The sequence below is a fragment of the Danio rerio genome, chromosome 17 (assembly GCF_049306965.1).
Source record: "Danio rerio strain Tuebingen ecotype United States chromosome 17, GRCz12tu, whole genome shotgun sequence".
Classification (NCBI taxonomy): Eukaryota; Metazoa; Chordata; class Actinopteri; order Cypriniformes; family Danionidae; genus Danio; species Danio rerio.
In genome coordinates, this window is record NC_133192.1 from 2,395,994 (window position 1) to 2,409,168 (window position 13,175).

The 13,175-nt window shown below is 31.7% G+C and overlaps 2 protein-coding genes and 1 long non-coding RNA gene across 3 annotated transcripts in view; all 3 read left to right on the plus strand.

Annotated features, from left to right (window-relative positions):
* Positions 1–9,509, plus strand: part of inf2 (inverted formin 2) — a 42,849-nt gene extending 33,340 nt beyond the window's left edge. Inside the window, exons 3-6 of the mRNA XM_021467252.2 lie at positions 103–364; positions 4,095–4,210; positions 8,089–8,248; positions 9,472–9,509. Coding sequence (XP_021322927.1) covers positions 103–364; positions 4,095–4,210; positions 8,089–8,248; positions 9,472–9,509 — 576 coding nt within the window. The remainder of the gene's footprint in view (positions 1–102; positions 365–4,094; positions 4,211–8,088; positions 8,249–9,471) is intronic.
* LOC141378500 (uncharacterized) overlaps positions 1–13,175 on the plus strand; it is a 171,226-nt gene that overhangs the window by 21,447 nt on the left and 136,604 nt on the right. The window lies entirely within an intron of this gene.
* Positions 9,360–13,175, plus strand: part of LOC141378492 (inverted formin-2-like) — a 44,749-nt gene continuing 40,933 nt past the window's right edge. The window contains exon 1 of the mRNA XM_073927995.1: positions 9,360–9,505. The gene's annotated coding sequence lies outside the window, so the exon portion shown is untranslated. The remainder of the gene's footprint in view (positions 9,506–13,175) is intronic.

Below are 13,175 nucleotides of genomic sequence, written 5' to 3' on the forward strand. Positions count from 1 at the left end.
AATATTAGAAAAAGAAAAGAAAAAATTCACAGAATAATTTAGACTTCAGCTCTGTGTGTCTACTATGTACTTTTTATCAAAGAATGAAGCTCTTCTCGGCAGGTGCCCTCTGTGGTGAACTACTCAGGTCTGCGGAAGCGTCTGGAGGGCAGCGAGGAGGCCTGGATGGTGCAGTTTCTGGAGCTGTCGGGTCTGGATCTGCTGCTGGAGGCTCTGGACCGGCTGTCAGGACGCGGATGCTCTCGAATCGCAGACGCTCTCCTGCAACTTACCTGTGTCAGCTGTGTTCGAGCCGTCATGAACTCATCTGCTGGCATTCACTTCATCGTGGACAATGAGGGATACGTGCGCAAGCTGTCGCAGGGTATACACACACCGCTACGATATATATCAGTACAATATCATTATCCTGACAATAGCATATGTAAAGTGCTCAGCATGGATAAGTACACCCCCTTTTAATAATTCATATATTTTTATCCATTTCTCTGTTAATGTAGACTATACAAACAAAACAAGGGTTATCTTATGAAAGATTTCGTAAATAACTACATTAAATCTTTGTTGCTTTCTTATTAGATTACTTTTTGGATTACGTTTACTTTGGATTACATTTACTGCATGCTCACCAAGCAGTTGCTAATTACAAATTGCACGACAAAATGTGTAGCTAGTAATATATCATTTGTTACATTATACATTTAAGGTAATTCAGATAAGGTGATTGGACTACTTTTAGATGACACTTAGATTACTTTTGTTCTCACCAAATAATTGCTAAATACAAATTGCATGACAAAATTTGTAGTCAGTAATTGAATCTGTTAGATTATAAAATGTATGGTAATGTAATTGGACTACATTTGGATTACATTTAGATTACTTTTGTGCTAAGCAATTTGTTACTGTTTACAAGTTACATGACAAAATTAATAAGCAGTAATATAAACTGTTAGATTATACATTTAAATTAATTTAATATGACTACTTTTGGATTACATTAAGATTACTTTTGTGCTAACCAATCCATTGCTAATTACACATTAAGTGCCAACATTTGTAGTCAGTAATATAACCTATTATATAATCTTGTAGATTATATATTTACGGTAACGTAATCTGAATACTTTTGGATTACATTCTATATTGTTGTCAGTAATATAATCTTAGATTATAAAATGTATGGTAAAGTAATCTGACTACATTTGAATTACATTTAGATTACTTTTGTGCTAACCAATCCATTACTGATTGCAAAATTTAAAGTAATATAACCTCTTAGATTAATCATTTCTATAGTTTTGGATTACATTTAGATTACTTTTGTGCTAACCTGTCAGTTACTAATTATAAATCGCATGACAAAATATGTATTTATAATGTAATCCCTTATATGACACATTTATGGTAATGTAATCTGATTACTTTTGGATTACATTTAGATTACTTTTGTGCTAACTAATCAGTTACTAATTACAAATTGCATGACAACATTTGTAGTAATACAATCTCATAGATAATACATTTACGGTAACGTAATCTTTTCGATTACTTTTGGGTTACATTCCGTATTGTAGTCAGTAATATAATTTCAGATTTAAAAATTTTGGTAATGTAATCTAAATACTAGTGGATCACATTTAGATTACTTTTGTGCTAACCAATCCATTGCTAATTACATATTAAGTGACAAAATTTGTAGTCAGTAATAAAATCTCTTAAATTATATATTTAGGGTTACATAATCAGACTACTTTTGGATTACATTTAGATTACTTTTGTGCTCACCAAGCAGTTGCTAATTACAAATTGCTTGACCAAATGTGAGCCAGTAATATATTTTGTTTAATTATACATTCATGGTAATATAATCTGACTACTTTTGGACTACATTTAGATTACTTTGTGCTAACCAACCAGTTGCTATTTACAAATGACATAAAAATATTTGTAGTCAGTAATATAATCTGCGAAATTACAAAATGCATAGTAACGTAATCTGACTACATTTAGATTACATTTAGATTACTTTTGTGCTGACCAAGCAGTTACTAATTACAAGTTACATGGCAAAATTAAAAGGCAGTAATCTAAACTGTTGGATTATACATTTATGGTAATCTGACTACTTTTGGATTACAATTAGATTACTTTTGTGCTTTCCAATGAGTTATTGATTACAAAATTTGTAGTAATATAATCTCTTGATTATTCATTTATGGTAATTTAATTGGTCTACTTTTGCATTACATTCAGATTACTTTTGTGCTAACCAGTCATTTGCTAATTATAAATTGTATGATAAAATTTATAGCCAGTAATAAAATCTATTAGATTATATATTTATGGTACCATAATCGGAGTACTTTTGGATTACATTTTCTTTGGATTACGTTGCGCTAACAAAGCAGTTGCTAATTACGAATTGCATAACATTATGTGTAGGTAGTAATATGTGCTATATTATATATTAATGGTAACGCAATTTAAATACTTTTGGATTACATCTAGATTACTTGTGCTCACCAAGCAATTGCTGAATACAAATCGCATGACATTTGTAGTCAGTAATTTAATCTGTTAGATTATACAATGTATGGTAATGTAAACTAACTACATTTGGATTAAATTTAGATTACTTTTGTGCTAACAAATCCATTGCTTATTACATATTAAGTGATAAAATTTGTAGTCATTAATATAACTTGTTAAATTATATATTTTTGGTAACATAATCAGACTACTTTTAGATTATATTTACTTTGTGCTAACCAAGTAGTTGCTAATTACAAATTACATGACAAAATGTGTAGCCAGTAATGTAATTTGTTATATTATACATTTATGGTGATGTAATCTGACTACATTTGGATTACATTTGTGCTAACCAAGCAGTTGCTATTTAAAAATGACATAAAAAAATTTGTATTCAGTAATATAATGTTAAATTACAAAATGCATAGTAACGTAATCTGAGTACATTTGGATTACGTTTAGATTAGTTTTGTGCTAACCAAGCAGTTACTAATTACAAGTTACATGGCAAAATTAATAGGTACTAATATAAACTGTTAGATTATACATTTAAAGTTTTGTAATCTGACTACTTTTGGATTACATTTAGATTACTTTTTGCTAACCATTCCATTGCTAATTACACATTAAGTGAACAATTTTTTAGTCTGTAATAAAATCTCTTTATTATTTATTTATGATAACATAATCAAACTACTTTTGGATTACAGTTAGATTACTTTTGTACATATTATTGGTTAGATTACTATTGTACATACCAATCAGTTATTAATTACAAGTTACATGACAAAATTAATAGGCAATAGTTTAAACTGTTAGATTATACATTTAAAATAAAGTAATTTAATTTGATTACATTTGAATTACTTTTAGATTACTTTTGTGCTAACTAGTCAGTTACTAATTATAAATTGCATGATACAATTTGTAATCATAATATAATCTCTTAGATGATACATTTATGGTAATGGTGTAATTGGACTACTTTTGGATTATATTTAGATTACTTTTGTGCTATTTAATAAGTTACTAATTAAAAATTGCATGACAACATTTGTAGTTAAATAATCTTGTAGATTTTACATTTATAATTACGTAATCAGAATACCTTTGGATTACATTCTATATTGTAGTCAGTAATATAATTTTAAAACCAAATTTTTTGGAAATGTAATCTGACTATGTTTGGATTACATTTAGATTACTTTTACAATATGACACCTTATATGAGAACAGACAAAATGACCCATATGCTAGTTCTAGTAGTTACAGAATTCTGGTTGTTTGACTGTCCCTTTAAATCTGTGTACAAACTATCCAGATAAATGCAGAAAACACACATTCCTCCAAAGCAGGAGCTCACAGTATCTCCATTGCTCAATCTTCACACCTATCACATGCTTGGACTGTTTTTTCTGACCATCAGAAGTGCAAAGTTCACGTAGTTCCCTCAAAAAATAGCTGCTAACACTTTCAGAAGTGGAGAGTCATGGAGGAGGAAGCTGAAGCGATGGAGGAGAAAGCTAAAAACAGGACTTTTCCTTTCCCTTTCCCTCCAGCTTTGGATACGTCCAACACTATGGTGAAAAAGCAGGTGTTTGAGCTGCTGGCGGCCCTCAGCATGTTCTCTTCTGAGGGACACAGACTCGCTCTGGATGCCCTGGAGCACTACAAGGCAAGTGTGACCTTAACTCTACTTATAAAGTGTAATCCGTTGCTGATTACTAATTACATGGCAGGACTTTTATTATAATTTTATTGTAACTTAGTTGGGCTACTTTTGGATTACATTTAGATTACTTTTACTCTCACCAAGCAGTTGCTAAATACACATTGCATGACAAAATGTGAAGTCAGTGAAATAATTTTTTAGATTATACATTTATGGTAATGTAGTCTGATTACTTTTGGATTACATTATATTACTTTTGTTCTCACCAAGCAGTTGCTAATTACATGGCAAAATGTATACATTTATGGTAATCTGAATACTTATAGGATTACATTTAGATTACTTTTGTGCTAACTAATCAATTACTAATTACATATTAAGTGACAAAAATTGTAATCAGTAATGAAAATACTTATATTACTCATTTATGATATATAATCTGACTACTTTTGGATTACATTTAGATTACTTTTGTGCTAACCAAGCAAATGCTAATCGAAAATTGCATGACAAAAATGTGTAATCAGTGATATAATTTATTAGATTATACATTCATGGTAATGTAATTGGATTACTTTTGGATTACATTTAGATCACTTTGTGCTAACTAAGCAGTTACTAATTACAAGTTAAATGAGAAAATGAATAGGCAGTATTATAAACTGTTAGATCATACATTTAAAGTAATGTAAATTGGACTACTTTTGGATTACATTTAGATTACTTTTGTGCTCATCAAGCAGTTGCTAAATACAAATTGCATGACAAAATGTGAGTCAGTGATATGATTTTTTAGTTTACAAATTTATGGGAATGTAATTTGGTTTTGGATTACATTTAGATTACTTTTGTGCTAACCAATCCTTTACTAATTACATGTTAAATGACAAAACTAGTTGTTAGTAAAATAATCTTTAGATTATAAATTTATGGTGATGTAATTGGGCTGCTTTAAATTACATTTAGATTACTTTTGGGGTAACCAAGCAGTTCCTAATTACATGGCAAAATTTGTTGTCAGTAATATTTACATTTATGGTAATCTGAATACTTTTGGATTACATTTAGATTACTTTTGTGCTAACTAATCTATTACTAATTACATATTAAGTGACAAAAAAGTGTAATCAGTCATGAAATTTCACATGTTATCAATTTATGGTAATGTAATCAGACTACTTTTGGATTACATTTAGATTACTTTGTTCTAACCAGGTAAATGCTACTCAAAAATTGCATGACAAAATGTGTAATCAGTGATATAATTTGTTAGATTATACATTCATAGTAACGTAATCTGACTACTTTTGGATTACATTTAGATTTTCTTGTGCAAGCTAGGCAGTTACTGACTACAAATTACATGGCAAAATTTATATTAATATTATCTCTTAGAGGGCGACGCAGTGGCGCAGTAGGTAATGCTGTCTCCTCACAGCAAGAAGGTCGCTGGTTCAAGCCTCGGCTGGGTCAGTTGGCATTTCTGTGTGGAGTTTACATGTTCTCCCCGAGTTCACGTGGGTTTCCTCCGGGTGCTCCGGTTTCCCCCAAAATTCCAAAGACATGCGGTGTAGGGTGAATTGAGTAAGCTAAATTGCCCATAGTGTATGTGTGTGAATGAGTGTGTATGGTTGTTTTCCAGTGATGGGTTGCAGCTGGAAGGGCATCTGCTGTGTAAAATATATGCTGGATAAGTTGGCGGTTCATTCCGCTGTGGCGACCCCAGAATAATGAAAGGACTAATCCGAAAAGAAAATGAATGAACGAATAATCGCTTAGATTATACATTTATGGTAACGTAATCTGACTACTTTTGGATAACGTTTAGATTACTTTTGTGCTAACAAATCAGTTACTAATTACATAGCAAAATTTGTAGTCTGTAATATAATCTGTTAAATTATAAAATGTTACTAATAGTATACAGTTACTAATTACAAATTACAAGTATACAGTTACTAATTACAAATTACAAGTATACAGTTACTAATTACAAATTGCATGTTCAAATTTGTAGTCATAATATAATATCTTAGATTATACATTTATGGTAATGTAATCTGACTACTTCTGGATTACATTTAGATTACTTTTGTGCTATCCAGGCAGTTACTGATTACAAGTTACAGGACAAAATTAATAGGCAGTAATATAAACTGTTAGATTATACATTTTAAGTAATGTAATCTGACTACTTTTGGATTACATTTAGATTTTCTTTTGTGTAACCAGGCAGGTACTGAATACAAATTGCATGACAAAATAATATAAGTATATTAATATAATCTCTTTGATTATTTATTTATGGTAACTTAATATGGCTACTTTTGGAATATATTCTTATATATCTGTTACAAGTTACAAGACAAAATTTCGAGTCATTAAATTATAATGTTAGATGATGCATTTATGGAAATGTAATCAAACTATTTTTAAATTATATTAACATTATTTTGCGCTCACCAAGTAGTTGGTAAATACAAATTGCATGACAAAATGTGTAGCCAGTATATTTTGTTAGATTATATATTTATGGTAATTTATTCTTATTTTGGATTACTTTTAGATTACTTTTGTGCTAAACAATCCATTACTAATTACAGATTAAATGACACAATTTGTTTCCCAGAGATGGGTTGTGGCTGGAAGGGCATAAACTTGCCGGATAAGTTGGCGGTTCATTCCGCTGTGGCGACCCCGGATTAATAATAAAGGGACTAAGCTGACAAGAAAATGAATGAATGAATGACACATTTTGTAGTAAGCAAAATAGTCTTTTAGATCATACATTTATGGTAATGTAATTGGACCACTTTGGGATTACATTTAGATTACTTTTGTGCTATGCAGGCAGTTACTGATTACAAGTTACAGGACAAAATTAATAGGCAGTAATATAAACTGTTAGATTATACATTTTAAGTAATGTAATCTGACTACTTTTGGATTACATTTAGATTTTTTTTGTGTAACCAGGCAGGTACTAAATACAAATTGCATGACAAAATGTATATTAATATAATCTCTTTGATTATTCATTTATGGTAGCTTAATATGGCTACTTTTGGAATATATTCTTATATATCTGTTACAAGTTACAAGACAAAATTTCTAGTCATAAAAATATAATGTTAGATGATCCATTTATGGAAATGTAATCAAACTATTTTTGGATTACATTAACATTATTTTGCGCTCACCAAGTAGTTGGTAAATACAAATTGCATGACAAAATGTGTAGCCAGTATATTTTGTTAGATTATATATTTATGGTAATTTATTCTTATTTTGGATTACTTTTAGATTACTTTTGTGCTAAACAATCCATTACTAATTACAGATTAAATGACACAATTTGTTTCCCAGAGATGGGTTGTGGCTGGAAGGGCATAAACTTGCCGGTTAAGTTGGCAGTTCATTCCGCTGTGGCGACCCCGGATTAATAATAAAGGGACTAAGCTGACAAGAAAATGAATGAATGACACATTTTGTAGTAAGCAAAATAATCTTTTAGATCATACATTTATGGTAATGTAATTGGACCACTTTGGGATTACATTTAGATTACTTTTGTGCTAACCAATCAGTTACTAATTAAAGATTGCATTAATTTGTAATCTGACTACTTTTGGATTACATTTGGATTACAAATTGCATGGCAAAAATGTGTAGTCAGTAATATGATATGTTAGATTATACATTTATGGTAATGTAATCTGATTTTGAATTACATTTGGATTACTTTTGTGCCAATCAATCAGTTACAAATTACATGACCATATTTGTATTCTGTTTTAGATCACTGATGTTAGCCTTAGCTCTAAAGTTGTGTCTGAAAAAAATCCACTATAAAGTGTGTGTGTGTTGTGTTTGTGTGTCAGTGTGTGAAGACGCAGCAGTATCGCTTCAGTGTGATCATGAATGAGCTTCGGTCCACTGATAATGTGCCTTACATGGTGACTCTTCTGAGTGTCATAAACGCCCTGATCTTCAGCGCCGACGGCCTGCAGCAGAGAGACAAGATGCGCAAGGAGTTCATTGGTACGCTTTAAACATACACTGTGTTTGTTTATCTTTGCAATGATGACAGCACTTAATATTAGACTAGATATTCTTCAGTATACTAGTATTCAGCTTAAAGTGACATTTAAAAGCTTAACTAGGTTAATTAGGGTGAAGTTAGGGTAATTAGGCAAGTCATTGTATAACAGTGGTTTGTTCTGGAGACTATCCAAAACAAACATTGCTTAAGGGGGCGAATAATATTGACCTTAACATAGTTTAAAACAATTAAAACTGCTTTTATTCTAGCTGAAATAAAACAAATAAGCCTTTCTCCAGAAGAAAAAAATATTAGAGGAAATACTGTGAAAATTCCTGAATCTGTTCAACATCATTTGAGAAATGTTTGAATAAAAATGTTGAGGGTGAATAATTGTGCCCTCAACTGAATATGTATATATATATATATATATATATATATATATATATATATATATAAATATATATATATATATATATATATATATATATATATATATATATATATATGTATGTATGTATATATATATATATGTATGTATGTATATATATGTATGTGTATATATATATATATATATATATATATATATATATATATATATATATATATATATATATATATATATGTATATATATATATATATATATATATATATGTATATATTTGCAGCCTAGACTGAAAAAAATGTGTCTTTTCTCAAAATTTACGATTAAATTCTTGTGTTTTGCTGTGAAAACAATTACAAAAATCTTGTAAAAAGTTTCTTATTTTTTATCATTTTATTTTTTATCATTTATTTTTTATTTTTATGGACTTGTGAAATCTTAAATGGTGCCTGTTGTTTATTAAAAATAGTATGAAAAATGCATGCATCAGACAGTAGTATACTACATTGCTGTCATCTAATTGAGTTTTTCTGTCTATGAAAAGTAATGTCTAAATTGCATTCTGAACACATAATAAATAAAAAAAAATAAAACATTTTTGTTGCATGGTGTATTTGAAGCAGGTTGGTTGCAGACTGCAGTATTAGTGTGAGTAGTATGTTTAGTGTGCACTTGCAGACTGAAGTGATCAAGTGTTAATTGTGTTCACCTGGTTATCAGACTTGGACACGCCTCCTGCTCAGCACAAACTCTGAACGTTCAAACACACAGCAGTAGGGTTTTCCAGCATTGTTTATGCTTTATTCATGGCTGTTATATTTCTTTTTGTCCTCCAGGATTACAGCTGCTGCAACTACTGCCAAAGTTAAGGTGAGCTTCATTTAATTAATTCAATCTGCTGATGTTTTGGGGTGGTTAAAAAGCTATGCTAAAGACACTGGTTTGTCATTTAGGGAGACATGCATGGTTTTGACACACGGATGTGTTTTGATCCAGCTTTAGGGATCCTGCTTTGGTTTCCATGCAGTTTGGCAGAAATCAACACTTAAAAAAAGCTTTGTGGGTATTTAAAACTGTAGGTAATCAAACACCAATGAGATGTAAGATTAAAGGAAAATTCACTAACAAAACAAAAGGCAGAGGAAAAGTTTAATGGTAACAAATAAGCCTGCTAGTATTCTTATAAACGCACAGAGATTCATGCACACACACGCACATGTAAGCATGCATACTTGCATATATGCATATACACACATACATATATGCATGCACACATACACGTATATATGCATACATGGCTATACACACACACAGAAACATACATACATGCATGTATGCATGCATACACACACATGCATAAATACATACATGTATACATACATACATGTATTCATACACGCAGATATGCATGCATATATACACTCACAGATACATATGCATGCATGTACACATACCTATATGCATACATGCGTGCACACACACACACAGATACTTGCATGTATGCATACGCACGCAAATATGCATATATATATATATATATATACACACACACACACACACACACGCACGCACGCACGCACGCACGCATGCATGCATGTACACATACCTATATGCATACATACACTCACACACACATATGCATGCATGTACACATACCTATATGCATACGTACACACACACACACACATATGCATGCATGTACACATACCTATATGCATACATACACACACACACACACACACACAAACACACACAGAGATATTTACATGTATGCATACACACACGCATATATGCATACATGTGTATATACACACATAAACATACATATACGCATGCATGTACACACACATGCATACATGCGCAAATATACAAACTGATGCAGACACACACACACACGCACACACAGACACATGCACAAGCATACACACATGCATACATACATGCATGCACGTGCACACACACAAACGAACATGCATACTTATGCACGTATACACATATGCATACACGTACATAATACACACACACTTATTTACTAGTATAACAAATTTTATGTAAATAAAAAAAAACTCAGTGTTTATTATTGGCAACAATAGTGTGAATATAAAATTAAAAAAGAAGCAAATGTTTACTTTTATAAGAAAATATCTACATTTAGAAAGAAGTAAACAAAACTTTTAATTCTAATTTAAAATGCATAGGCCAGACAATCAGCACAGCAGAAATATATGGGAAATATTACATTTCTCAAAGGCTTTTAGTCTGTAATGAGCTTTATTAAAACATGATAGTGTTAATCTGTCAAATTCAGTTTACACATCCACTTTTCTTCATTTTCCCAATTGTTGTAAAAATTTTGTAATAAAATTCAGAGTAGTGTCGAATATTTATGCTATTTAGGACACAACCCTTATTCTTATACATACATATATCTTAGGGTATGCATGATCACATTATAATATAAAATACTTGTATACTGTGTAGTGCATAGTATGCTGCCCACTATATACTGACAATAGCATGTAAAACAGTAAATAGGTGTGCATTGATAAGTAAATAAAATATTATTTTGGCTTATTTTGAGTTTATAATAAATGGGTCATTTGACACCTAACACAGTAGGTATATACAGTATGTTTACTGCTACACTTGTAATATGGTTTTAGTTTGTGGCAAGCTTGATTCTAAAGCAGGGTAGGGAACCTGTGGCTCTTTGACCAAAAATATGTGGCTCTCCAGCTGTCTCCCTTCAATAAAAAAATAAAACTGTCACTAAAAATCAGTTTCCTATTGAAAATGCAATTAAAATAAACCCTTTTTATTGTATATTCTTTACAGTAAAATGAATAAGAATAAAAGGACGTTTCAACCAATGCGCATGTGCAGCGATGCCAATAAAGGGCATGCAACATGCATTTCTATAGTAACTTTGGGCATGTAAATTCAAACATTCATGAGTGGTGATGGCGAATTCGGTTACTTTATTTTGATGGTCCTTTTGAGTATTACTAGACTGTCTGCTTTATATCTGTTGATACTGCTCCTTCAACAGACATTTAACTGACTATAAGAAACTTTGCAAGTACATGCCAACTTCACTAACCCCAACCTAACAGTCTACTTATAATCTAATGAGAATTAGTTGACATGTAGATGCAATGCAATGTAATTCAACAAACGGACCATCAAAATAAAGTGTGTCCAGGAATTCTATAAATTGTACATGGACTTGCTCAAAGGACTGCTTTAACCCTTGTGTACTTTTAAAATATACTACCTTTTGGTTATGTTGGTGTTTGTTTTTGATTTCCATTATAATCACATTTGTTAATTGCAAAGCCATGACAGCATATGATCATGCATTCATGATTGTCGCTGGTTTTCCCTGTTGGGAAGAGGGACAGTCTGTGTTATTTTTAATGTTGATTATCAGTTGGCAGCATTAACCCTTTAGATTAGGCCTGTGCTAAAGAGTTTTTAGGCTTTTATATGGAGTTTAGTGAAGTAAAACAGCAGGTGTGTGTGTGTGTGTGTGTGTGTGTGTGTGTGTGTGTGTGTGTGTGTGTGTGTGTGTGTGTGTGTGTGTGTGTGTGTGTGTGTGTGTGTGTGTGTGTGTGTGTGTGTGTGTGTGTGTGTGTGTGTGTGTGTGTGTGTGTGTGTGTAGAAATACACTTGCTGTGTTCTTAGAGTTGATGGGATTATTTTGATTGCACAAAGGTCTCTCACTCTCTCACTCACTCACTCACTCACTCACTCAATCACACACACTGTACTCCATATAGAAGGCAGAAATTAAGCTTTTTTGCACTGCAACTTATGATTAACAGTAAAAATTACACACTTTACCTCTTTCCAACAGAGAAAACCAGCAACAATCAGGAATGCATGATCATATGCTGTCATAACTTTACAATAAAATGTGTTTTATATGGAAGTCAATGGGGCAAAAACAGCCCTCAACATAACCAAAGGTGAGTCAATTTGCACAGAGTATATTGCTGAAGTTTGGCAAATTTTCTACGCATTTTCCCAAAATATGTGTCAAGATAAGATTTGTCAGAAAAATCATTCCATTTGCTGAATAACAGAGAAAGTTGTGGCCAAATTAAGACTCTAAGTGAATGAAAATGTCCCCAACAGCACACATGGCTTAAAGAGCCCATATTATACATGGAATAGGGTCATATTTTGGTTGTAAGGGTCTCCAACAACAGTCTAATATGCATGCAAGGTCAAAAAACACTTTCATGCTCTTATAATCTGCATTTATTTATTTTAATTATCCCAGCGACTCCCATATGAATCGTCCCAATCCCCTCCTTAGCACGAAGCTAATCTGCGCTGATTGGACCGATGACAGCCTGCTGCGATTGGCCGACACTAACTGCCTTATGCGACAGACAGAGTGAAATGCCCAGCAGCTTATCAACAAAATAGAAGTAGTCACAGTTCATACACGCTCGATAGTGTAGGCGTGGAGTTTAGCTGCCAGTGGATGAATGTAAACACAGACGATGGACTTGAAAATACAGACGACTGAGTA